This window comes from Lepidochelys kempii, chromosome 8, assembly GCF_965140265.1.
Source record: "Lepidochelys kempii isolate rLepKem1 chromosome 8, rLepKem1.hap2, whole genome shotgun sequence".
NCBI lineage: Eukaryota > Metazoa > Chordata > Testudines > Cheloniidae > Lepidochelys > Lepidochelys kempii.
In genome coordinates, this window is record NC_133263.1 from 50,655,446 (window position 1) to 50,681,297 (window position 25,852).

Genomic DNA, 25,852 nt, shown 5'->3' on the forward strand with positions numbered 1-25,852 from the left:
CACTATTTAGCTGCTGTATTAGAAATGGACAGAATTAATAGAAATGATGGCCAGGTCACTATCACCTCTTAAAAAAATAGTGCTGGAGTGTAATTTGAAATGTAACAATGATTTTCCCTTGTAGCTGCTCAAAACCCCAATCTAGCAAAACACTTAAACCCATGCTTAACTTTCAGCATGGGAGTTGTCCCATTGAAATCAGTGGGACTACTTGTGTTTAAACATGTGTTAAAGTGATGTGGTGGATCAGAGCCAAAATCTGTGAAACATTAAAAAAGATAAAAGTTTTTTAAAAGGTTCTGCACTGCACCCTCTGTCTACGACAGAGACCCATGAGTTTCATTCTGCAGGCCTTTGAAGACAAAACCTTATTCCCGTTTGCTCTAAGGCCTCTTTACTCTCCTAGAGTGATGTAAACGTGCCTTAGTATAAAGGAGAACAAGGCCCCGAATCTAAAAACACAGCACTGATCTCACATTCCTTGTTTTCCATTCAATGATCTAAGCCCTACCCGCACATACTGTATACGCCCTCCCATTCACACACGGTTTTGTGATATACGTATTTCACACATATATACACCAACATTTTCCTTATGCTGAATTATCACTAGATGGGAGGGAAGTCCCTTTTTTATATTCAAAAGTGACCATTTTCCCATTCTGCACTTCCAGTGAGCTTCTTCCACAGTATTTCTGTGCTCAAATGATTTCACACTCACCTTTCAGCCATTCGCTGACATATGCTCTTATGCTCTTGGCTGGTGAAACAATTTTCTGGGTGTTCTCATCCCACAGTGATGAAAACCTAGACAGAGAGACAAAGGAGATATATTTCTTAATCATTGGCAAAAGAGAATGAGGAAGGTACTGTATTCACATTTTACACCTATGCCACCTTTGAATAGCTAAGGGGAATTGCATAGTCCAGCAGCCGTTTTTAGTGGTTTGTTATTGCCTTATCTTTCCTGTGATTATGCTGTCGGTTTACTTAGATTTTCTAATTTTTACCACTATTTTTCATGATTCCTTATGTTTTATGGCAATTTATCCTGAGTTTCTTGTGCCAGTTTGTTTATTTTTTCCTTTCTGTCAAAAAGCAAATTCCATTCGTCCATCCCTCCCACTGCTGTACTGAATGTGACATCCATTTCCTTTTCCCTTGCAAGTCGTCTTATGCTGGGGGAGTATTTAGATTAATATCACATGGTGTATAGTCCTTATATGATGGATGAGGCTGCGAGATTGATGTTTCTTATGGCACTTTGTAGCTTTTGATCTCCCCAGGTTTACAGGAGTCCTGAAGGAGGATGTAAAAGAGGAAGGTCTGGGAAAGGGCAATGGAAGCTGATAGCTACACTGCCTTGGGCTGTGACCTTGTCAGAGTGCACATGCTAAGCATGGCAGGCCCACTTGGGTTCTGAGTGTGGGATCATCCAGGTGAAGGGCAAGGCAGGGTGTGCCTGTGATTCAGGAAGCGACAGGAAGCTCTGAGGCACTGATTCTGCAAATTCTTTTAGATTCCATTTACCGTGGAAGCAGTCCCAGTGAATTCAGTGGGACAGCCCATGTTGTTACTGTCATAAATATAAAGGGAAGGGTAAACACCTTTAAATCCCTCCTGGCCAGAGGAAAAACCCTTTCAACTGTAAAGGGTTAATAAACTAGGATAATTGTGCTGGCACCTAACCAAAATGACTAATGAGGAGACAAGATACTTTCAAAGCTGGCGAGGGGGGAGGAATCAAAGGGTTCTCTCTGTCTGTGTGTTGCTTTTGCTGGGACCAGAGCAGGAATGCAGATTAGAACTCCTATAAAGGGCTAATAAGCAATCTAGTTAGATATGCGTTAGAATCTGTTTTGTTTAAATGGCTGATAAAATAAGTTGTGCTGAATGGAATGTATATTCCTGTTTTTATGTCTTTTCGTAACTTAAGGTTTTGCCTAGAGGGATTCTCTATGTTTTGAATCTGATTAGCCTGTAAGGTATTTACCATCCTGATTTTACAGAGGTGATTCTTTTACTTTTTCTTCAATTAAAATTCTTCTTTTAAGAACCTGATTGCTTTTTCCTTGTTCTTAAGATCCAAGGGTTTGGGTCTGTGTTCACCTATGCAAATTGGTGAGGATTTTTATCAAGCCTTCCCCAGGAAAGGGGGTGTAGGGTTTGGGAGGATTTTGGGGGTAAAGACGTTTCCAAACGGGCTCTTTCCCTGTTATATATTTGTTAGACACTTGGTGGTGGCAGCAATAAAGTCCAAGGGCAAAAGGTAAAATAGTTTGTACCTTGGGGAAGTTTTAACCTAAGCTGGTAAAAATAAGTTTAGGGGGTTTTTCATGCAGGTCCCCACATCTGTACCCTAGAGTTCAGAGTGGGGAAGGAACCTTGACAGTTACCATATTCAGATGTGAGCATTGCAGGGTAAGGATCGAAGTCATTAGTGAGCATGCCCCTCCAGCATGGCATGAGGAGGGGCTGTGCTGCTGGTTGTTACTCTTTCAGACGGAAGAGGAAATTGATGCACAGACCAGTCTAGATCCTCTGGTGCATCTTGCAAGGATGGGGGTGTTAGCCTCATGTACTGGCCTAACATCACTGTGAGTAATACATAGCACTTTCCCCAAATACCTTGCAGAGTTTGGGTCGGATGCGGTGGGTCTAATATGCCACTGTGTTACTCCAGGTTCAGGCCCGTCTAACTGCACAAGTATCAGTAAATTGGACTGGACAAGTGCAGGTATAAAGTAAACCCAGTATTCATTTTCAGTCCCCAATTCAGCAAACATTTAAGTACTGCTGAATTAGGGCCTTAAACCCATACGGGCAACTCCTATTGAATTTAACAGAACATGACAGCCTTTGTGCAGAATCTTTAAACCAGGCTTTAGAATTCTACTGCTAGAATATCATCCTCAATTAAATTGTGTAGGATAATTTAAAAATTTGATAGCAAGTTTGGGAGGCAATTTCTATAGAACTCTACCGGTTTCATGCCTATTAAATTCCCTTGGACTTTTCCGTACATTCCAAACTGTTAGGCAGTGTGGCTGTGCGCTGTCACACAGCTGCCATGCCCCACCCCAGAGGTGGCTGAATTGCAGCAAGAAACAGATGAAATGATCCCTGTGTACAATGTGTAGAATACCTGGGTTTCTATGGGAAGAGAGGCTAGCAAAATGCTCTCTGTTATTATAGCAAACATGTTTGTAATGGAGAAAACCAAAAGAAAGAGGGGTGATTTTATAGGGATAACAATTGTGAAAGAACAATATGTGTTTGAGCAGTTAGGGAGGTTGTGGGGGATCAAATTTTGCCCTTGCTTTAATTCTTGTATAAGGCCCTGCACCATGGTGACCAGCTTTCTGGCTGCAGACAGTTGGATGATGCTGTCTTCATCCCATTGATGCTTCAGGGCAACCCTGGGGGCACAGCCTTTCCTCCCAGCCCCATAGAGTTTAAAGTACAGCATCAGACTGGACACCAACCTCTCATCCTGTTGGCTAGAGAGACCCCCCACCAAAAAACAAAAAAACAAAAATGAGCGACAGTAAGGAGACTGGGAGAGAATTGGTGGGATTCCTTCAGCTCCCAGTAGAAAGTCTCTCTGGAATGATTTATCCAGCGTTTGGGTTGGCAGGCTCCATTGAAGCCATTGGAATTGTTAAATGAATGTATTGTTTTTAGTTTTCTTTGGCTCAGCAAACCCCCTTAATTTAGGAAATAGGATTGTCCATTTTGCACGGGGAGAGCATACGGAGGGCCACCGAGCTCAAGCTGTCCGGAACGGTGCAATGCAAACAAAGCTGATTGAAGACTTGGGGGAGAAAATTCCAAAAGTTAGCAATTATCGCCTGCCAAGGGCAACACTGGGGATGATAGGCGGCCTTGGATTTTTTTTTGCCTGTGGTTAAAATGCAATCGTTACATTACAAAACTCCCCCAATAAATTGTTGTGTGTCCTTTTTATATCCAAGAATGAGGCATTATTAGAATGCTGGCTTGAGGGTGCCCTGCTCCCAGCTGGAACACCCAATCTCTCAGACCTAAAAATAAATCTGAGATTTGACTTTATTTTTTAAGATTGGGAAGAAAAGAATCCCCCCCACACACCCCGTTCTTTCTTTAACAGATATTGAGGCTGCAAAAATTGTCCTTGAATGAGAGAGCTTTAGGAGTAAATGCATCTAAATGGGAGGCAGTGTGGCCAGAGCACTGATCTGTGACTTGGGAATCCTGGGTTCTATTCCCAGCTCTACCATTGGCCTGCTGGGTGATCTTGGGCAAGTTGCTTCCTATCCCCGTGCCTCAGTGTAAGATGGGGATAATGATACTGGCCTCGTTTGTAAAGTGCTTTGAGAGCTGCTAAGGAAAAGGTATTATTAAATTTTAGGTTTCATCTTGTTGCCAAACATCCCACAGACTCTGTTGAAGGGGGTAGAAGCTGGTGATGCCGAGTCCCACTCAGGGGAAGGCCCCTTAGCTCCAGATCGCATCTTTATTATTATTCAATGGCAAAAAAGTCTACGTTAATGCAGAGTTAAGGTTGCTTGGTGATGTGTTGTCCCCTTGTAGAATGCTGAGCTGAACTCAAACTTTTGAAAACCAGGAAGTGCAGAGTTAAGTTTGTCCATGTACCCATAACTCTGCCCTCGTTCACCAATGCCCCATTATGTCCTATTAACACACATACCTTTACTCTGCTAACCCTTTAGTTCACCTCCTTTTACAACTCACGAGGATTCCATCTAACACTAATAAAGGGAAAATAAGGGTCAGTCAGGCCACCTTCCCTCTGTTCTCCTGACAATAGCCAATGGTAATTATTTGATACACTCCAGGCAGAGTAAGTGTGTTCGGTGTACCTACAGTAAGTGGTGGAGGCACTGCTTGGTAAAGGTGTGTTTGTGATGTGAGGATGTTTGTGAATTACTTGGAGGAGTGTGACAGAGCTGTGGTATTACGTTCTGCACCTCTGTGTGTGAGCAAAGGGAAAAGCTACATAGGTCTTCAATGCATCATTTCAGCATAGAATTGTGCACGCTGTATAATTAGCAGGACACAGGAGTTTTGTTAGAAAGGGTCCTGTCAGCAGTGAGCTGGGTTAGGAGAGCCGTCTATGCGTTTGTTATCCGCATGTATGCCCAGTGCAGTGAGTGTGGCCTGTGTCCAGTGTAGCTGTGCTGAACGGTCGAGGTAGTAGAGAGCGCTGCTTAGTAGAAGGGCGTTTGCGAGATCTGTGGATTACTCTGAGGGATGCGACAGAGCCGTGACTGTGATAGAGGCAGATGTATGTTTTTCACCCTCTAATGTGGGCGAGGAAAGGGGAGAGGTGCATGGGTACATGCAGGACGCAGTATGCATTGTTTCTCTGGAGAATTGGCTCAGTTAAGTCAATAGCAGGGCACGGGGCTTTTATTAGAATAGATACAGTCAGCAGTCAGGTTTCACGTGACAGGGTTATAATGCTGTAAGGATAGTGAAGTGAGGGGATAAGTGGAGGGGATCTCCAGTAGGTCAGTGGAAGGGAGCTGTAAAAGATGTGAAGTGGTTCTTAACTTGTACACACATTGTATTCTTCGTCCTGTCCCTAGAGCATGTGTCTTTCTGTCCCCTAACGGCCTGACATGGATCAGGGGGAGCGAGGGTGTGGGATGAATGTCCAGTGATCCCCATGGAGAGACTCCCAGGGACTTCAGTGGGTTTTGGATCAGAGATTCCAAGCTGCACGGACAGAGAGACTTTTTCTTTTCCCCTTGTCTGTTCAGTGGCCTGCCTGTCCGCGGTGCTGTCCAGGGAACAGGAATAACAAGGCAGGGCTGGTTGCCCCCTCCCACAGAAAGAAGATGGTTTGTTGTCTTCTGCACTAAGGGCAGAATTCTGCTCTTCAATCTGTGCTGTATGGCTGTGCTGATACTGCGGCTCTCTGCTGCCCAGTTTGCTCTCTGAGCGCAGTTATGCTGCTGGCATTAGTGAGAGTGGCATGCAAGGTCTAGTGTAGTGCATGCAGTGGAGAGGTGGGGAATCTAAAGCCAGGACTTTGTCCCAGTCTGTGTTTTTTTCCCAGGAGCTGAGAACCGCGCTTTAAAAGTTTGCTGTGAACTTCAGGATGTTTGGGTATAGAAACTTGCCAGAAGGGGTCTGATGGTCAGAGCTCTCACTGCCCCAACAACAGCAGGCAAAACTGGGCTGTGCCGCCTCTTCTCTGGGCCAGCTGAACAAAAGAGGAAATGAAAATCTCCTTCCTTAGAATTTTCCTTAGAATCTCCTTCCTTAGAAGTTTTTAAGGTCAGGCTTGACAAAGCCCTGGCTGGGATGATTTAATTGGGGATTGGTCCTGCTTTGAGCAGGGGGTTGGACTAGATGACCTCCTGAGGTCCCTTCCAACCCTGATATTCTATTATTCTATGATTCTATGAAAAGCTGGTATAAATCAGCACAACTTCAACAGAGCTAGGCTGATTTACACCAGATGAGGGTCTGGCCCTAAAATGGGAATCAGAGGGTCCTTTCACTAGAACATTTTGGAACTCCCATTTTAAACCATTTTGAAACAGTACAATGTATCCAAAACATGAAACCTACCTGGGATTCTTTATCTTGGTGTCCGTACTAGAATGAGTCGCCTCTGTCAAAGCCTGCATGCTTAACCTACATGGCTGCAAACGGCCTTGTGTGTTTCCCTCATCCTCCTCCCTCCCTGTATGTGTTCTGTATAAGCCAAACATTCAAAAAGTCAGCATCGACATATTATCCCCTCCCAGACAGGGCCTGATCCAAAGGCCGGGGAAGTCAGTGGGAGTCTTTCCATTGACTTCAGTAGGCTTTGGGTCAGAGCCATAGAGAGGAGTCCAGTGCGCCTATCCTCCCCTTCCATCACCAGCACGAGTGTCAAGCTGCACCTTTTCTACTGTCTCACATCACTGGCTCCTGGTATATACCAAACGAAATGTGCGTTTTCTAAGATTTCAGCAGCCAGCCCTCTGTAAAGTAGTTGAACATCTGATATTGCTGTTTCTCTTTCTTCCATTTCCTTTATTTCTTTCCATATCTTCTCCCTACTCTTTCCCCTCTGTCTTTTCCATTGTCAGTTTTACCTCTTACTAATAGATTTATTCCCCCCCTCCTCTCTGTAAAGGCCAAATGTTCAGCCAGGCCTCAGACTGTCGTCACGAATGTGGTGTAAATGCTTCGATTGCTAGGTGAATCGCTAGATGCGTTTGGGTGCGTTTTGGAGCTGCAGACGCCTGTGCGTGCACTTCAGATGGGGGGATTTTCAAAAGAACTCAGTGGCTACGTCTGCACTGCGGCTGGAAAGTATCATTTCCACCTTGGGGAGAAGTACCCGCGCTGGCTTTGATTGAGTTCGCGTGTTAAAACCAGGGGTGTAGCCAGGGAAGCATGGGCAGTGGCATGGGCTAGCCACCTGTGCACAATCCCATCTGAGAACCTAGGTAAGTACTTGGACGGCTATGCCTCTAGCTGCAGTATAGACATGCCCTTTGTTGGGCTAATTCTGCCCTCAGTGGGAAAGCTCCTGTGATTTCAGTGGGAACAGAGCTGGGCCCACACTGAGAGCTTTGGAAAAGCCCACCCTTCAAATCCTCACTCCAGTGTACGTACAAGTGTTAGAATTTGTACCCACAAGCTCCATTTGTCCAGTGGCAGATCTCATGCACAAGGGCTAGGATTGTTGCAAGTGCATGAAAAGGTTACTGCCCTAGGATCTTGTAGTCATATCTTCTGCATAAACCATGGCAAATATGGCGCAGGTTGTCCACAGGTAAAAATTTACAAGGTGTTAGGTGCTTCCATTTGCCTGGATTCTTGGCTAATCCCCCAAGTGTGTTTATTGTTTAGGGTCTGTCTACACTGCAGTTAGACACCCAGGGCTGGCCTGTGCCAGCTGGCTTGGGCTAAGGGGCTGTTTTATTGTGGTGTAGACATTCTGGCCCAGGCTGCAGTCCGAGCTCTGGGATCCTCCCATCTCACAGGACCCTAAAGCCCAGGGTCCAGCCCAAGCCTGGTTCAATGGGACTCAGGTTCAGTTCCCAGCTCTGCCACAGATTCCCTGCATGACCTTGGACAAATCACTTAAATCTCCCTGTGCCTCAGGTTCCTACCGTAAAATGGGAATATTAGTTCTTCCTTTGACTGTCTTGTTTTTTCGATTGTAAGCCTTTGGGGCAGGGACTGTTCATGCAATGTCGAGTACAAGGGGGCCCTGATCTAGGCTGCTGCTGTGATGCAAAGAACGGTGATAGGTAGTGGGGAGAGAGAGGGCAGGTGTGGTACAACCCTGAGGATTGCTTCAGGGTAAAGGAGAAGCACTGGAAATGGGAATGTATGGGGCCTGCAGATTGCATTGGGATAAGAGCTATGCACTGAGAACCCATAGCCCTGCCGATTGAGTCAGGATGAGTGCAGTTGCATTGGTAATGAAAGAAGTTGGGAGCACTGCAGAGCATGGAGGGGTTGCAGTGGTAATAAGGAATGAGCAGAGATGCTGCACCCTTGTGGGTTGTCTCAGGGGGGTTTCATTGTGAATGCAAGTCTAGGCGGTCCATGAATTGGTAACTGGAGTGTGGGGCTCCGGAAGCAATGGAGACTGCACTGTGGCTTGTGGATCGCCATGGGGTAGAGGGATGCACAGCAGGCACGTGTGTGTGGTGGCGGAGGAGTAGGGCACACATGCTGCAGTACTGTAGATTGCCTCTTGGTACTTAAGTTGCAGTGGTAATGGGGAAAGGGTTATGGTTGCCCCGAAGCCCACACAGGAAGTGATTTGCGGGTATGGGGCAGGGAGAGCATTGTTATAGCTGCAGTTGGAGAGAGAGAAGGGACGTGAGAGCCCTGTGGCTTGCACACAGGAGAGGCACTGAGAATGGGAGGATAGCAGAGCAGGAGAGAGGATTTGCATCCAATGCATCGCCTCGGCAGACAGCGAGAGAGCTCTGCAATCCAGCTGTCCCTTCCCATTAGGCCTCTGCAGCTTGCGCTCTCCGCTGAAGAGAAATAGCTTGCAACATGCAGGCTGTCTGCTGGCGTCAGCCGCTGTCTGCTGTGTCCCATCTGAGGAGAGGTCAGGTGGTTCCTATTGAGTCAGAGGCTTGATCTCTCTCATCTGTCTCCCTTCATGCCTCCTTTAATCAGCCTCACTGCAGCCTTGCTTTCCCTGTTGACAGCCTCTGGTTTCCATGCTGTGCCTGTGTGCTCGACCTGCTTCCCTTCCCACTGCTCCCTGCCCCGCCCTCCCTGAGTCCCATCTCTCACTCTGCTTTCTAGGAAATGTGAGTCTGGAGTTCAGGGCTCTGTCTCTGAGCCTCGTTCCTCATCCGGCACCCTGCCCCGGGGAGCCCGGAAATGGCCCTGCTCCCCTGCCCCCTGTGACATGGTGCTACCATGCGGCATTTGGGCTGGGAATCGATGGGATAGCCGATGGGAATTGGTTTTCTGTTTTGCAAGAGAATTTAGCTCTGGGGGAAGAATGTGCTGGATTCACAGCCCTGGAGGCTGGAGCCCTCTTTCCCCAGAGCTGGGATTGGGCAAGATTCCACCATGGAGGGACCACCTACAGGCAACGCTGGTGAGATTGGCAACAACTCTACTCGTCGGTGCGGGGATCTCTGTGGTGTAGATCCCTCTCTGCTGGGAACTTCACCAAAACCCCAGGTCACCCCGCAGCCAACAGAAAATGACGTTTGGCCACTTAATGCCCCAGGCCAGATTCAGTCCAGTGACACAGAGGAAAGTGATGAGGGGGAGACAGCTTGGAAGCTTGTCTAGCTTTGGGTTTATTGGAGGGTGTGGAGGAGTGTGGAAATGGATGCAAATGTCATAAAAGCAGTGTTATTCAGTGATCCAAGCCTCTGATCCACAGCTGATCCATAGAAGATTCAAAGCCAGCAAGCTAAGCAGCAGCATAATGATCAAAGCACTGGCAGGTGAAGGAGAAAACGAGGCAAAGGAAGGTGGTTAGCAGAACATCCAGTCTGATTTGAGACTGGATGACTCTCAGATATGATTTGCAAACCGTCCTGCTTTTCCATGGAGGGGTGGGGGGAATTCCCCCCTTATGGTAACGGCCAGAAACTTGGGGGCCAGCGACTGATTGATACGGATGGTTTGGCATCATGCGAGAGAAGCATCAAAGTCTGCAAAATATAACTTGAAAAGCGAAGCAAAGGTTTTATTTGAAGGTGATGTGTGTTTCTTGCCAGCGAGGGCCTTCCAAGCTGAACATCTGTCTGTGGTTTGTGCAGGATGTGTGTACACACAGGGCTGCTTATCATGTGCAAGGGTGCAGCTTGGAACAAACTACCCTAGAGTCATGATGCTAATCAGACTCAGCGGGCTCCTTCTCCTACTCCCTCAGACAGCTGTGTGCACTGCTGGAAGCTCCCAGCTGTAAATGCATCTGGATTTTCTGCTCTTGCTCTCTGATAGCCAGAGCGACTCCCTGGCCAGCAGCAAACAGAAATGCTTCATCTGCACTTGCTTATATTTCCATTTCTTAAAAGCGTGTCGGCTGGCTCCCGTCCTGTGCCCAGAGCAGTATTGCCTAATGATCTGCTCCCCAGCTCAGGCAGGTGGATACCCCTGTGTAAGTCTAAAAGGGATCTCTATAGTTTTCCAGAGTCAGATCCAAACCCTGCTCTTTCCGGGCATAATTCAGCCTCTAACTATTGAGGATCAGGAGGGAGCCTTCCCTGGGGGCAGATTATCTGATCGCCTCTAACTGCAGGGTTCTTTCTCTGGAGCAGCAGGTACTTTGCACGGTCAGAGACAGGACACAGGATGAGATGTGCCCCAGCTCTGATCCATTCTGGCACTTCCTATCTTCCTATCTCAAGGCTCCAGCCATTCCCTCCACATCCCTTGCCCAAAAGGAAAAGGTGGGCTTTGCAGCATGTCCACAAGGATCAGGGGCCAGCAGCCATGGGACCTTCAGGTAGAATGCCCTGCCAGCACCTCCATCCTGCTTATAGTCACTCAACCACCTGTACTGCTCAGGGCACCGGCTCAGTCTAGTTGATGGTGAAGTGGCCACTGATGGTAAATCACTCTGCCTTTACCCAGGGAAATGTGTCGATGGGTTTTTCTCTCTGTCAAAATCAGTGGAACTTGGTGCTTATGAAAGTGATTGGATGGGTAGCACTGGCAAGAGCCAGGGACAGAATAGGCAGGTGCTCTGCAAACTCCACCCACGCTGCTCTCACAGTGCACCTCAATCCACAACCGCAGCTCACCTACTGTTCCAGTCCTGGCTCCCACGCACTGCCACGGCACCTGATCTGCAACCCCACGGCCGTTCCAGTGCTGCATAGCGACATGGCTCTCCCTGTGCACTTCGGTCCTCACTCACAGCACCCCTTGCTATTGCAGTGCTGGGTCCCACATACAACTCTGCCAGTGCACTTCAGCCCATACCTGCCACGCCCACCTGCGGTTCCAGTTCAGAAGCCAGATTTCCCTCCAGCAGGGTACAAATAACTCCTGTTAAAGTAACCAGGAATTCCCCATGCTATGGGGAGCACCTGGGTTCCTGGGCCCCTCGCATATCTGCACTGCATCTCCGTTTTGTCCCTGCCTTCACACAGTGCTTCTTCTCGAATATGAAATGACGTCTTTCACTCCACACTGGCAACAACAGCTGCTTTCTAGGTCCCTCATCAACTGGCAGTGTCTGTCCCTAAGAGATGTGTCCTCAGGCCCATGTGGCTATGTGATGCTCTGATCCCTTGTGCACACACCCCCATTTAAGCTCTGGGGCTCTAGTCCAAACCCATTAAAGCTAGTGGGCGGTAGTTTCTGTTGACAGCAGTGGACATTGGTTCAGGAACTTTGTGCCTCTCTAGATCCTGAGAGAATGTCTGGCTGTCCTTCAAGCGTCCCTGATCCTCTCAGGCATGCTTTATCCTTCCCATGCGACCGGACTCTCCCAGCTTAGCGGCAGCGCTTTGGATGTGACGACATTGTGCTGTTGCCGTGACGCATCCACGGATGTGGATGGCACCTTGACAGGCGCTGCCCTGGAGACTGAGCTGTTAATCTGGAGTTTCCAAGCCAAGTTGGATGTGAGACCGTCTCACTCAACCAACAAAGGAGAACTTCAGTGAAACAAACCAACCCTGGTCACGACACTGTGATGCCTCAGCTGGTCCGGGGTGATGACCAAGGGATCTCAGGGATGCTCTGTACTGTGAGATCACCCTATCACTGTAAGGATGGGTGAGAGCCTTATGCCAGGGTCCAGTGCTGGGCAGGAGCTCAAGCACCTTAGACACTGCTCTCTTCTACCTTTGGACATAGCTTCAGAGAGACTAGGCTGCTCTTGGCTTCACTCACCCTTGGCACACTGCAAATGCTCTGCTGAAACGCCCACCTAATCACGAGCCCCACAGGCAGCCGAGCGCCAGCTGCTGGGAAGCCCTTCCTGGAGACACCACTTCCGTCAGCAGGGACCGGAGAACAGAGAGCCTCCCCGGTTGGCAGGGGTGGGAGAGAGGACTTTCCCTGCAGAATGGGAGCTTGGTGAGGGACATAAAAAGACAACCAGAGTTTCAGATGACTTCAGCAGCCTGGGCGCTTGGCTTGGAGCTGGCTGGCTCTCAAGTATTTCCCAGTGTCCGTGGAGGGTACTTGGGGAGCTTGCTCCCAGCCCCACCTCTCCACTGGCCTGCTGGCGGAGAAGAAGCTCCTATTTTTGAACGGCAGTGGAATTCCTGTGGAGTTACATTCTGCATCATTAGCAATACTCAGAGAATTCAGCATGATTTAAGTTATGGCACGGGATATGTGCTGGCCTCAAAGTGCCACCAGCTGCCTCTTGCTAATGGGCTGTTTTGTGCCCATGCCATCGACAGGGTTCTGAATCTTCCCATCATATAGTTTATTAGTTAAGCCTACTTATTCCCTCTTCCCTCCCAGAGAAGGGCTTGTGTAACACTGACAGACCCTGGTCGTTGGCAGGCAGGATTGAACCTGCAGCTTAGTGCATGACCCTCTACCGCATGAGCTAAGAGCCAACTGGCTGTTACCTAAGGCTGTAGAGCAGACTCATTTTGTCTCTCTCTTTAAGTGGTCTCGGTGCCACTAGATGGGACAGAACACGACACCCAGAAGGTATGTGGCTTATACTTGCATCCAGATGCACCCTCCAGCTCGTAGAACCTGCACTGACCAATGCAGCACTGCGCCCCTTCCCTTCTCCCAGCTGTGCGCAAACAACGCTCCCTCTCCTGCGGTGGAGAAGCCAAAGCAGATGAAAGCAGCAGCAGCCATGTCCCTACAGGCTGTGGTGTTAACTCCCCCGTAGAGCCACATGCCCCAGTGCATGGCACAGAGCAAGCAGAGTGACACCTCCCACTCCTGCAGGCTGTGAGGGCGTTTCAGCTGCAAAGGTGCAGAGCTGAATGCATGGCACAACACAATGAGAATGGTGCCCCTACCCCTGCAGGCTGCGGTGCCTAGTGCATGGCATAGCGTGGGGAGATGCGCACTGTAGTGTGGGAGGATGTTTCCTGTGCAAGACCACTACAGTCATATACGTTCTCTACCCCTGCTTACTAAATTCTCCTCCAGATTTCAGCAGGGCTGCACTGGGATAACCCAGGGGAGAGCTTGGCTGATGCTCACCAGTAGCCTGCGTACTTGGACGAAGAAACACTTGTTTTGCTTCATCTGGAAAACCCAATGGCTCTTCCTTTTTCTCCTTCAGCCTGTGTTTTATTCCTCATTGTTTTTGTACTCCTTACTCCTGGATGTCAGCTCAGACCAGCCTGGCTGACCTCCTGGTGTCAGCTCACACCAATTTGGAATCCTCCCATTTGGGGGAGCTGGGAAGTTATTTGGGGAATGGGGGAGGGTTGTAGCTTAACCAGTTTGTGGAGGCAGAGGGAGTGGGAGGCTGATCCCCCTTCCCTCAAGAGAAAATAACGGAACTGCCTAGGACGAGGGCTAGCATAACATTGGCAGCTGAGCCAACGACAGGCGGAGACGCCAGTTGCATGCTCATAGGGGGATTGAGGGAAATCAGAGAATTGTCCATTCCGGAGATGTTTGGTCTCTCTAGCGTCTTTGGGGAGATTGGCGGGAAGATCTGTGTGCTTACCCTGCCGCTGTGGGAGAAATCAGGAACCATTCTTCTCTCTAGCCCATCACTCACCCCCTAACACGGCCTTGAACTGCACAAGTCTCTCGAGGGAGGAAATTATAGTTCCTCACAATTAAGGGTAGAAAAAAAATGTTGCTGGTGTCAGGGGACCAGCAGGCGTCGGCCAGAAAAACATCATGTCTCCAGAAGAGAGGCGTCAGGAATATCCCTCTGAACACAGCTGACGTCAGCCCCCGGAAACTGGATGGCTCGGGAGGGCTTGGGGCTGTTTTTCCAAGATATCACAGGTCAAGAAGCAATGTTATTTTTAAAACCTGGGTCCCCCGAGCAGCCCATGTGCATGAGGGAGCTTTTCTACTCCCTCCATTCCTGTTATGTTTGTGCTTCTGTTCCTTCTGAGTCATGCCACAGAAATGTCCTCCAGGTTTATTTATGGGCTCAGAAAGGGATTTTCTCTCCCCTCCCCATGTGTTCTTTGTGTTTTTTGGTTGGTTGGTTGGGTGGGTGGGTTTTGTCTCCTTCCTCTGAAGCATCAGAAGTGGCCACTGCTAGAGATGGGACACTGGACGGGGTCAGCCAGTGCTCTGAGGTGGCACCGAGTGTTCTCTCTCTCAGGTGCTTGGCTGGCTGGTTCTTGCTCATGTGCCCAGGTTTAACTGATCACCATCTGTGAGGTCAGGAAGGAATTTCCCCCAGGTCAGATCGGCAGTGAGCTTGGTGGGGTATCACCTTCCTCTAGAGCCAGAGGTACAGGACATTTGTCGGGATCGAGAGGGTATATCCCACCTAATCAATTGCCTGACATTGCCGGGGCCTCAGGCATTGGTGCATCTTGGTCCCTTCTGTTCTCAGCCTGTGGCACGTACCAGTGTAGTCTCCAGAGGGTTTCAATACTTGATCTAGTTGGTGTGGTGGTGTTCAGTGTGTGAGTGCCGGGCGCTGTTGATGGCCTGCATTATGCAGGAGGTCAGGTGGGATGACCTGGGGGTCCCCTTTTCTGATTGCTCCTGCCCTAGTGGGGTTGAAGAGATAGTGTCATCATGGCGCGTGTTGGGGAAAGCCTGACAAGGCGATGCAGAGGGATCAGATTTTCCTAACTTTGCTGCATCTGGGTGGGGAGTGGCTGCTGTCTGCGATTTAGATGGCAGGGGAAGTGTTTTCTGCAATCGCTGCTTGTGATGAGAAGTGGAGTAAGAAATGGGGTCCTCTCAGCCCCATCCTGGACCACCACCAGTAGCTCCAGCCATGGTTTCCCAAAGTGACTAATGATTTGGGGGTGACTCTGTTTTGGGGGCACCTGAGACACCGTCCAGGGGCTTGATTCTCAGAGGAAACAGACTCAGCGCTTTGTGAAAACCAGGCACCTGGAGGTGGTCTCAGTTCGGGTACCCAAAAATGGAGGTGCCTGATATTGCTAGTCAATATTGAAAATTTTGGCCGTTTCAGAATCCAATTCAAAATGTCCTCTTTGGTTTTCCTGTGCCCCGTGGGCCTGCTTTCAGCCTGCTTCAGGGGCCTTGTTTCTCTCTTCCAATCCCTTTCTGCTCCTGCATTCTGCCAGCCACAGCGTCCTCTCTGTCTCTCCATCCTCCCCTGGGTGTGTGTGTGTGAGCTTTCACTGCAGTCCTTGGCATCCTGAGTAGTGTATTTGCATATCTCTAGGTCTCATTGAGTCTTCTCCTCATTCCAGATATCAGATGGGAAAGTGTCTTTTCACCCTGGCCCATGTCTAGTTTTTCGGTCTCTCTGCCGTCACTGAATGCTCTTGTGCATTATAGCATACAGCTTCTGTGAAAGCCGGTATATAAAGTACAGTTGCATTTTTTGTTTGCCTGCATGAATGGTCCTGGGGGGGCGGAAAGTTCCCTTGGTATCTAGCTCCCAGTAGGGAGAGGTGGCTGCATTCCCCTCACAGTATCTCCCTACCATGTAACTTACAAGCTGCCAGTTGCTATGGAAAGATCATGATAGCATGTGATAAGTGAGGCGTTTTTCACCACTAATGATTTTATCAGCATTGTGCCGTATATTTAGTCTCTAAAATGGTACATTCCCTTGGTGGTGTGTTTTTCCCCCATAAATCTGTTGCTCCAGGTCATCCAGGGCCTGATCCAAAGACTTTCTAGTCAATGGGACTCTTTCACCTGACTTCAGTGGGTTGTGGATCAGACACTGTGTCCTTTGAGTGGACACAGAAAATATGTCCCTCTTATTTGCTGGGACTGGCTATCACCATATTGTGGTGGCTAATGGGGTTCATGAATGCATTAGCAGTGAGAACTTTAATACATGATGATAATGAATCCCTTGGACTGATGGCTAGCTTCGCTCAGGCACCCGCCCAATAGCAGCTGGAAAAGGGAGTCGCTCAAGTGGCATTGGCAGGTGCCTCACGGAGTCTGCCAGGGTAGCCAAGCTCTGTATGCCAGGAGCTGCAGCTCAGGGTCAGATGGAGGGACAGAGAGGAGGCTGCTGCTAGCAGAATTCAGGAGCCGAAAGGGATTGGATTCTGAAATGGCCAAAACTTTCAAAAGAGACTTGTGATTTCAGGCACCTCCATTTTTGGGTGCCCAAACTCAGAGGCCCTTGAGGTGTCTTCCATGCCTGTATGTGCATATCTCTTGATCTGATTGATTCTTCTCCTCACTTCAGATATCAGATGGGAACGTATCGTTTCACCCCAGCCCACGCTTAGTTCTTTGGTCCCTCTGCCATCACTGAATGCTGCAAAGTGGAGGCAGGAGTCCAGTTGGAGCAGGGCAGGGCAGAGATCCAGGTACAGAGCTGGGAGGAGAGCAGAGAAGGGTCAGCACTGAAAGAAGGTGGTGAGGTATGAATGGAGGAACAGAGAGAGAGAGCAAGGATCTTCAGGTCTGTTTCAGGGAGAGCCTAGCCTCTTGAGAAACCTGGGGGTGTCTCACTGAAACCAATACAGTTATAAGCACCTTTCTCCCACCTTTCTCCCTCTGGGTGAACACCCTTTCTCTCCCTTGAGTTCCCCCTTCTCTCTTTCCTAGAGCAAGTCCCCTTCTCTTCCCCCCAGTGGGGGTGGTCTCTTCCTTTCCTCTCTCTCTCCCTGGAGTTACCCATTCATCTCTCCTCCCATTTCCTTGCCTCATTTTTCTCTCTTTCCCCCTTTTCTCTCTTCCTAGGGGTCCCCCGGATTCCTGATGCTCCAGGACAGGTACCTTCTCTAAGAGCAGAATTCAGTCTTAACTAGGGAGAGACTATAAATAGCAAGAATTATTTATATTTGCTTAGTTGTATCTCTGCCCAAGCCCTTTAACTAACATGATACGACTCAGCATTAAGGTAACGAATTAACAGTCTGGTTGGACATCTCCCTAAAACTGGCCAAACCGTTCCAGACTTTCCCAGCATGCACTGGGTCTCAAGGGATGGATTCTCTGGGGCTGCTTCTGCTCTGGTTGTTCCTACGCCTCTCCCAGGGCCCCGTTCTACACCAGTTCAACACAATCCTACTCCTTCCTGCTGCACTGAGATATCTGCTGACTGTCTCCCATTCCCTGTCCCTGCAGGGCGTACATGAGCGTGAAGGAGCTGAAGGAGGCACTGCAGCTGAACAGCACACACTTCCTCAATGTCTACTTTGCCAGCTCGGTGCGGGAGGAGCTGGCTGGTGCCGCCACCTGGCCATGGGATAAAGAGGCCCTCAGCCATCTGGGTAAGCCAGTCCCCTTATGTGACTCCCATGTGTCAGCTTCTCCCTCTGTGACTGGTGCACAGGGGACAGCTGCCTACTTCGACACTCATAGGGCATGGGGAGGCAGGTGGGGCCAGCGGTCTGATCCAAAGCCCGATGGAGTCAGTGGCAAGACTCTGATTAACTTGAGTGGGTTCTGGATCAGACCCTGTGGCCTTCAGCATATGCAGTAGAGGCCTGTGCGTTGGAGCTAGGAGTCCTGCATTCATCCCAACCAGGGGCTGTTATACTTGAGATGGCCAGCCCCTCGGGGTGGGGACGGAGCACAGGAAGAGTGCTTCCTTAGGATAGGCGCTCCTATCCAGGGGAGCTGTGATTGGGGTTTCATCTGGAAAGGAGCAAGGGAATCTTAACGTCAGGCCTGACTGTGGCCACACCAAGAGAGTCGGCGCAGACATGCCAGGGAGGATCAGAGTCAGAAGGTAAGTGATGTGGATCCATCCAAATTTACTGCCGTGAGCCCCAAGAGAAGCTTTGGAGAGAGGTTCAGAAAAGTTCCTTTTTCTCGTTTTGAGAGCAGAGGGGCTACAATTATGGCCAGTGTGGGGGAGAGGGCAGGCAGGGCTGCCCTATGGGCTGAGCAGCTTCCAAGGGGGCTGCTTGTTCTTTCCCCACCCTAGCATGACTTCTGTCTAGCCCTACAGAGATCCAGAACCCCCCTGCTGGGGCAGCACACAGAGAGAGGCAGCAGGGGCTGCAATAGTAGCAACGCTGGGTTGAACAGATTAGCTGTGTGTATAATTTGCAGGCTTCCTTTTTTGATTTCAAGAGAACTAAAGAAGAGATTTGAATGCTTCCAGAGCAGGCCATCAGCACCAGGCATTAGCACCGAGGGCTCCTCTACGCAAACATCAGTACAGATGCCAGATCTAGTCACTTTTTTAGAGCCTGATCCAACACCCAGCCAAGTCAATGGAAAGAATCCCACTGCCTTCAGTAGGCTTGGGAACAGGCCCCTAAATCAGCCCCAATAAAAAGTGGAGAGCAGGAGGTGCTAGAGTGACCAGATGTCCTGATTTTATAGGGACAGTCCCAATTTTTGGGTCTTTTTCTTATATAGGCTCCTATTACCTCCCACCCCCATCCCGATTTTTCACACGAGCTATCTGGTCACCCTAGGAGGTGCTCCCACAATGGGGCACAGATAGCTGCTGTTCAAACAGAACTGATGTGGTTCATGTTTCCTTCTCTTCTGCATGTCTTTTTCTTTTTCTCTTTCTTCTATTTCCCTCTTTTCCCCCCCCTACCTTCCCTCCCTCTCTCTGCTCTCAGACATTTCTGGCAGAGCCCTTTACTCTTTGCAGTCAAAACATCTTACTGAGCAACACTTAAGTAACTGGAAGTAATTGCTCCCGGCACCTGCACGCCAGACCTTGACCTTCTGCTTTTATAGCGTGGGATGTTCAAACCTTCAAATTTTAAACAGCCATTGGAGCACTGTTTGAAAGTTATTTTTACATTTTCCTTTCTTCAGCGTGCTGAATGCTCACAGTGCCGTGGATTTTGGGGCTGGCTTCTCAGCTGCAGAGTGCTCCACTTGCTTGTTGAGGAAGGCAGATCTCCGTGGAATTCATTCCTTCAGCTACCAAGAATCATTTTCAAGGCTCAGCCACTTGTGACTGACATTAATTTTCCTACAACCAGCTCCTCAGTCATACTTCTTCTCTTCAACCCCCTCTGACTGTCCGTGTGTGTCCCCTATCCCTTCCCTTCATCACCAGGCCTTTCTCGGCTCCTTTTCAGTGCACACCTCTGACTCTGTGTTCATTAAGATGCGTGCAGGAAGGCAGCGGGGTAGTCTGATGTCTCAAAGCCTTGCATTTACCTTATTCAGGCTCATCCAGCCTGAAATCGTAAGCCAAGCTAGGCACCTGCTGCAGTGTTTGAGTCAAGCGCTTCAACTAAAGGTCCTGGGGTGGGGTGGGCTTTAGCCTGGCATTAGAGCCAGTGCTGGGAAGTTTGCATCTGGATCTGAACTTTGCCGAAGCTCAGGCATGGATTGAAGGCTTTGGTTCAAGACTGTCTCTTCTTTTGTGAGGGAGGGTGACATCTTTGCATTCAATCAACAGGTGTTTCCACCACACAGACATCACTTCACACATTGTAGCATGCATACCTGTCTCGGTTCAGAAGAGGCATAGGAACAAGCAGTAGTTCATTTGGACTTCAAAAAACAAAGCTTTTGACAAAGATCCAGATCCTCAAAGGTGCCTAATGCCCATTGGTTTTATTGGGAGTTAGGCACCTAAATACCTTGAGAATCTGGATCAAAGTCCCTCTGTCAGGGTTCCCTCCCCACTCTGAACTCTGGGATACAGATGTAGGGACCTCCATGAAGGACCCCCTAAGCTTATTTCTACCAGCTTAGGTTAAAATTTCCCCAAGGCACAAATCCTTTCCTTGTCCTTGGATGGTATTGCTGCCACCACCAAGTGAGTTAGACAAAAATTCAGGAAAAAGGGCCACTTGGAGTCCCTGTTATCCCAAAATATTCCCACAAACCCCTTCACCCCCTTTCCAGGGGAGGCTTGAGATTAATATAGTAACCAATTAGTTACAATGTGAGCACAGACCAAACCCCTGGGTTTTTAGGACACTGAAAATCAATCAGGTTCTTAAAAGAAGAATTTTATTTTTTTAAAAAGTAAAAGAATCACACCTGCAAAATCAGGATGGAAGGTAACTTTACAGGGTAAATAAAAAGATTTAAAACACAGAGGATTCCCCTCTGATTCTGCTTTCCAGTTACAAAACAGGAATGAAATTACCTCTTAGCATAGGGAAAATTCACAAGCTAAAACAGAAGATAATCTAACGCATTTCCTTGCCTTACTTACAATTTTTCTAATCTTATATGCTCATTTCAGGTAGGTTTTTAGGAGATGTTTTTTCCTGCCTGGTCCCTCTCTCCATCCAGAGAGGGAACAAACAAAGAGAGCACAAACAGAACCTCCCCCCCTGCAGATTTGAAAGTATCTTCTTTCCCCATTGGTCCTTCTGATCAGGTGCCAACTAGGTTAATTGAATGATTAACCCCTTAGAGGTAAGGCAATTATGTACAGCTTCCCTGTTCATATTTATGACGCCCTCACATGAGCCTATGTTGGACAAATCCTTCTCACGTATGCATGGGAGTCCACTTTATCCCCTCTTCTCTGGATAAAACTATAATTATCAATTATCAAGACTGGGGAGCCCATATGGACAACCGCATGACACAAGGGATGTGGACATCTCGAGAATCCAGAATGCACATTGATGTCCTGGAACTTTGAACAGTATGAAAGGCATGCAAGTTCCTTCTTCCATTCATCCACTGTCACCATGTCCTGATAATGTCAAATAACACTATGACCATATTCTACATCAACAAGCAAGGGGGAGCAAAGTCTGCCTCCCTGTGCGCAGAAGCAGTCAACCTCTGCAACTGGTGCATCACTAATCAGATCGCCCTATCTGCAGCCTATCTTCTGGGGAAGCAGAATGTGCTCACAGATTCCCTCCAGCAGATGCTTTGGGATCGACCACGAGTGGGAACTCCACAACAGGGTGCTACATGACTTTTCATGCAATGGGGAATCCCAGTCAGAGTTTTGTTCACTTCTCAAACCAACAGCAAGTGCACCATGTATTGCTCCAGAGAAGCTCTCAGTTATCACTTCCAGGGTGATGCGCTCCTTCTCTCCTGGTCAGACCAGCTCAACTATGCTACCACTCTTATCACGGGTGCTGCACAAGATCCAACAAGACAAGGTGACTGTCATCCTCATCACCCATTCTGGCCTAAACAGTTTGGTTCCCCAGCCTCCTGCACACATGTTGTCTCCCCTACCGATTGCCATCCTGACCTTTCTAGAGCTCCTGACCCTAGAATGTCCATGCTCCTCAGCCATGCAGGACATCCTTTCTATTAGCAGAAAGGACTCTACTAGAAAATGTTACCTGTCTAAATGGAAACGCTTCTACACTTGGACACAGCTAAGAGGCATTATGTTAGAGGCCGCAGACATTCTCTTCATTTTAGACTATAAAAGATATCAGGTCTCTCCCTCAGCTCCCTGTGAGTCCACCTAGCAGCAATCAGCGTGTTCCATCCTCCTACTGAGGGCTACTCCAGTTTTGCACACCCTCTAACCAACCGAGTCTGGAACGGCCTCATAAGAACCTTTCCACTTCCTCAAAAGATCACACCCCAATGGGACCAGAATCTTGTTCTCTCGGCACTAATAAACCCTCTCCCCGCTTTGAGCCTTTAGCTACTTGCTCCATGGTCCTTCTCTCCATGAAGGTCATCTTCCTTGTAGCTATCACTTCAGCACAAAGGGTTGGTGAACTTGGAACAAGGATGGCAGACCCTCCATTCACTGTGTTCCACAAAGATAAAGTTTCCTTATATTTATACCCCAAAGTAGTTTAGGAGATGCACAGTATCAGTGTGTAACCCTTCTGCCCGTCAGAGTTGGCAGCAACAAGGGCCGGGTTCAATATCTAGGGGTTCCATTCCAATAACACAATGCAAACCGGCTCGAGCCCCCACCCAGTGACCTGGGACAAATATATACCACCCCCGCTGGGCGCCTCCAAGAGGCAATACTTCCCCTCTCGCAAGCACATAGTCTGAGTGTAGCAAAAGTCTTTTAATAACAGAGAGAAACAATGTGGCATTATGTTGGGGAAACACCACCAACAGGATTCATAACACAACCCATGAGCAAAAACAACCCCACCCCAGGCAAATTGGGGCATGCCCTTTTCCCTTTGGTTCTTGAGTCCAGCAACCCCAAATCACCCAAAGTCCCAAAAGTCCAATGCCCCAAAAGTCTCTGTCCCTGGTCAGGGCAGCCCCAGAGTTCGAAAGTTTATCGGCGGAGCTTTACCTCCCAACCTGGGTGGAAATGGGACGGGGGTAAGAGGCCCCTTACGTGATCTGAAGCTGACCGCCCCATAGCTCCATAGTGGCGCTCCGCTCCGCCAGCCGCCCCACGAACTCCTTCGCTCAGCTGCGCTCCGCTCCGCTCCGCCAGCCGCCCCACGAACTCCTTCGCTCAGCTGCGCTCCGCTCCGCCAGCCGCCCCACGAACTCCTTCGCTCAGCTCCACGGCCCACAAGCAGCTCCTGCCATCCACACACTGCTCCGCGTCGAACTGCTTCACCAGCCGTCCCGCAAACTGCTCCACAATATATCTTCAGGCTCCCCCACTACTTAACACAACACTCAGTGATTTCAGCTCTTAGGTGAATTCAGCTTATAGTAGGGGAGCCCCAGTGCTGGTGCACTGTCAGCCCAAAGTGAGCTCAGCAGCCTATAACTAGACTTCTAATGAAATCAAAATTAGCTCTGATATTCCACAGTGGAGAGAGGAGGAAGTGCAATCAGCATGTAAGGCCCTCACCAAGGGGCCCATGCCACCAAGTATTAATACTTGTCCCCAGCCTCTCTCCATTCACACAGTTTTGGAACCCATGACCCTTGCCTAGCAAGTGCTACTTAGTTGATGGTGAATCCCTCCATCATAACAAAAGGCCACGTACAGTTCCAAGCACAGTTCCCATAATCAGGGTAATAACAATTTATTCTTCCTGCCCCAATAACAGAGACACTGGGGATCCCACAGCAGCCAAAGTGACCATTTGGGCAGCTATGGTCTCATTCTAGGCGTGGTGGGTGTGCCTATGCAAATGAGATCGGCCCCTGAAGTTCTTTTCCACAACTTGCCACACCTCACCACCAGATGTCAGGGTGGAGCTCATCCTGACACTGCTTACAAGTGCATTCACTTGTATTCTTCCTGAAACCACACGTGTCTGTGGAAAGTAGACTCCGCTCCCTTGATATGCGACGAGCTTTGGCCTTTTCCCTACAGAGAACAAGACCAATCAGGAAGTCCCCAAGACAGTTTATCGCGATAGCAGAGAGAGAGTCAGTGGGCACACTGCCTCCTCCCAGAGAATTTCTAAATGGCTTCCCAGCTGCGTTCTACTCGGCTATCAGCTCTTGAACTTCCCGCCCCCTACAGGGGTACAAGCTCACTCCACTACCAGGTTGCAATGACCAGGTTGTCTCTTCAGGACGTACACCCCCTAGACATCTGTAAAGCAGTCACATGGAGTTTCATCCACACATTTTCAAAACTTTACACACCCTGGTGCAGGACTCAACTGCTGATGCCTCCTTTGGAACAGCAGTGCTCTGCTCAACCTTACTGTCCTCATCCTCGCATCCTCATCTTGCTTAGGTACAGCTTGTCAGTCACCCACCATGGAATACAATAGGGACCATCACTCAAAGAAGAAGAAGAGGTTACTTACCTGTAACTGGAGGTTCTTCAAGATGCATGGTCCCTCTCTGTATTCCACTCCCCTTTCTCCTTCCCCTCTGCTTTGGATCTCCTCTTGATTCGTGGCAGAGAAGGAAGTGAAGAGTTGGTTGGTTCGCCCCACCTTTATCATCTCAGTCAAAAGGACAAGCTGAGCCAGGGCGCATGCATGGACCAGCAGATGCTGCTTTCAAAATTTTTTGACTCCAGGTGCATAGCACGCATGAGTAATGCACAGTGGAATACAATAAGGACCACCCTCTCGAAGAACTTCCAGTTACAGATAAGTTACCTCCTTTTAGTCCAGGACATCACTACAGGGCAGAGTAAACTCGTTTGAGTGCCTTAGCTTAGCATGTTTCCTGTAAGGGGCAGAGTAAACTTAACTCTGAATTTCCTGCGTTTATAATGCTTGGTTTGGGGATAATTATAGCATCCCTGGAATTTCTTTTTCCTTTATTTATCTATCTATTTATTTATTTTACTCTCAAGTTACTGTTAGTTACTTTCAACCTTACATCCATTCAGAAGGCAACATATTTAAAACTAATGAAAATAAATACTTTTTATATTTACATAATTAACCATTGGAACTCACAGCCACAAGCTTTTGAGGCTGAGAGCTCAGCACAGAATGATTGAAGAGGGGGTCAGAGGTTTCTGTGGCTAGTAAGGCTATCCACAGTTACTCAGCGTGCCTGCCTCAGGATGGAAGCCAGCCGATTAACACCCTCGGATTTGGAAAAAGTTTCCTTCGTGAGCACATTAGTGCGGTAATGATCCATTCTGGAGACTTGACACCTGTCTCTAAACCAGGCCTGGGTGAGGAGGGAGTGTTACATGGGTGGCAGTCCACTGGCTGAGAGTAGTAAAGTCCCTGGGTCTATAGGTTCCAGGGAGAGTAGAGAAGGAGCAGCTGGCTCCGTCCTTACTCCTCCTGCTGTAGGTTCTGTCTGGGTCTTTGCTCTGGCCCCTCTCGCCCCCTCACCCAATCTGAGAGCAGCCCCTCCTCTCCAAATGCAGAGTGCTTAGCTCCAGGATCCAGGGGGTGGGCACAAGGAGAGTGGCAGGAGACTCCCCACCACCTGCCAGCTGACTGCAGCCCTTGTCCCCCTCGCACCTCCAGGCCCTGGCCCAGCCCCCACCTTAGCTATGCCACCCTCCCCCTATCATCCCCAACCCCCAGCTCAGCTGTACTGCCCTCGCCCGGCACTCCCAGCCCCCACCCCACCAGCCCAACCCACACCCCAGCTGTATGAACCTCGCACAGCACTTCCCAGTCCGCACCCCTCCAGCCCCTCCCCCACCCCACCTGTACCATCTTCCCTCAACACCCCCAGTTCAACTCCCACCCCACCAGCCCATCCCCCACCCCAGCTGTACCACCCTCGCCCAGCACCCCCAGTTCCCACCAGCCCATCCCCACCCTAGCTGTACCATCTTCCCTCAGCACCCCCAGTCCAACTCCCATTCTAGCTGTACCACCCCCCCATATCATTGCTCACCCAACCAGCCCAACCCCCACCCCAGCTGTACCACTCCCCACCACTCCTCACCCCACCAGCCCATCCCCCACCCCAGCTTACCATTTTCCCTCAGCACCCCCAGTCTCCAACTCACTAGACCATCCACCACCCTAGCTGAACCACCCACCCCCAGCATCCCCAGGCGCTAACCCAGCATCCTGGCTCAATGCCC

General features: G+C 49.2%; 1 protein-coding gene across 1 annotated transcript in view; it reads left to right on the forward strand.

Annotated features, from left to right (window-relative positions):
• PAPPA2 (pappalysin 2) overlaps positions 1-25,852 on the forward strand; it is a 170,973-nt gene that overhangs the window by 31,682 nt on the left and 113,439 nt on the right. The window contains exon 3 of the mRNA XM_073358102.1: positions 17,653-17,798. Within this exon, the coding sequence (XP_073214203.1) occupies positions 17,653-17,798 (146 nt within the window). The remainder of the gene's footprint in view (positions 1-17,652; positions 17,799-25,852) is intronic.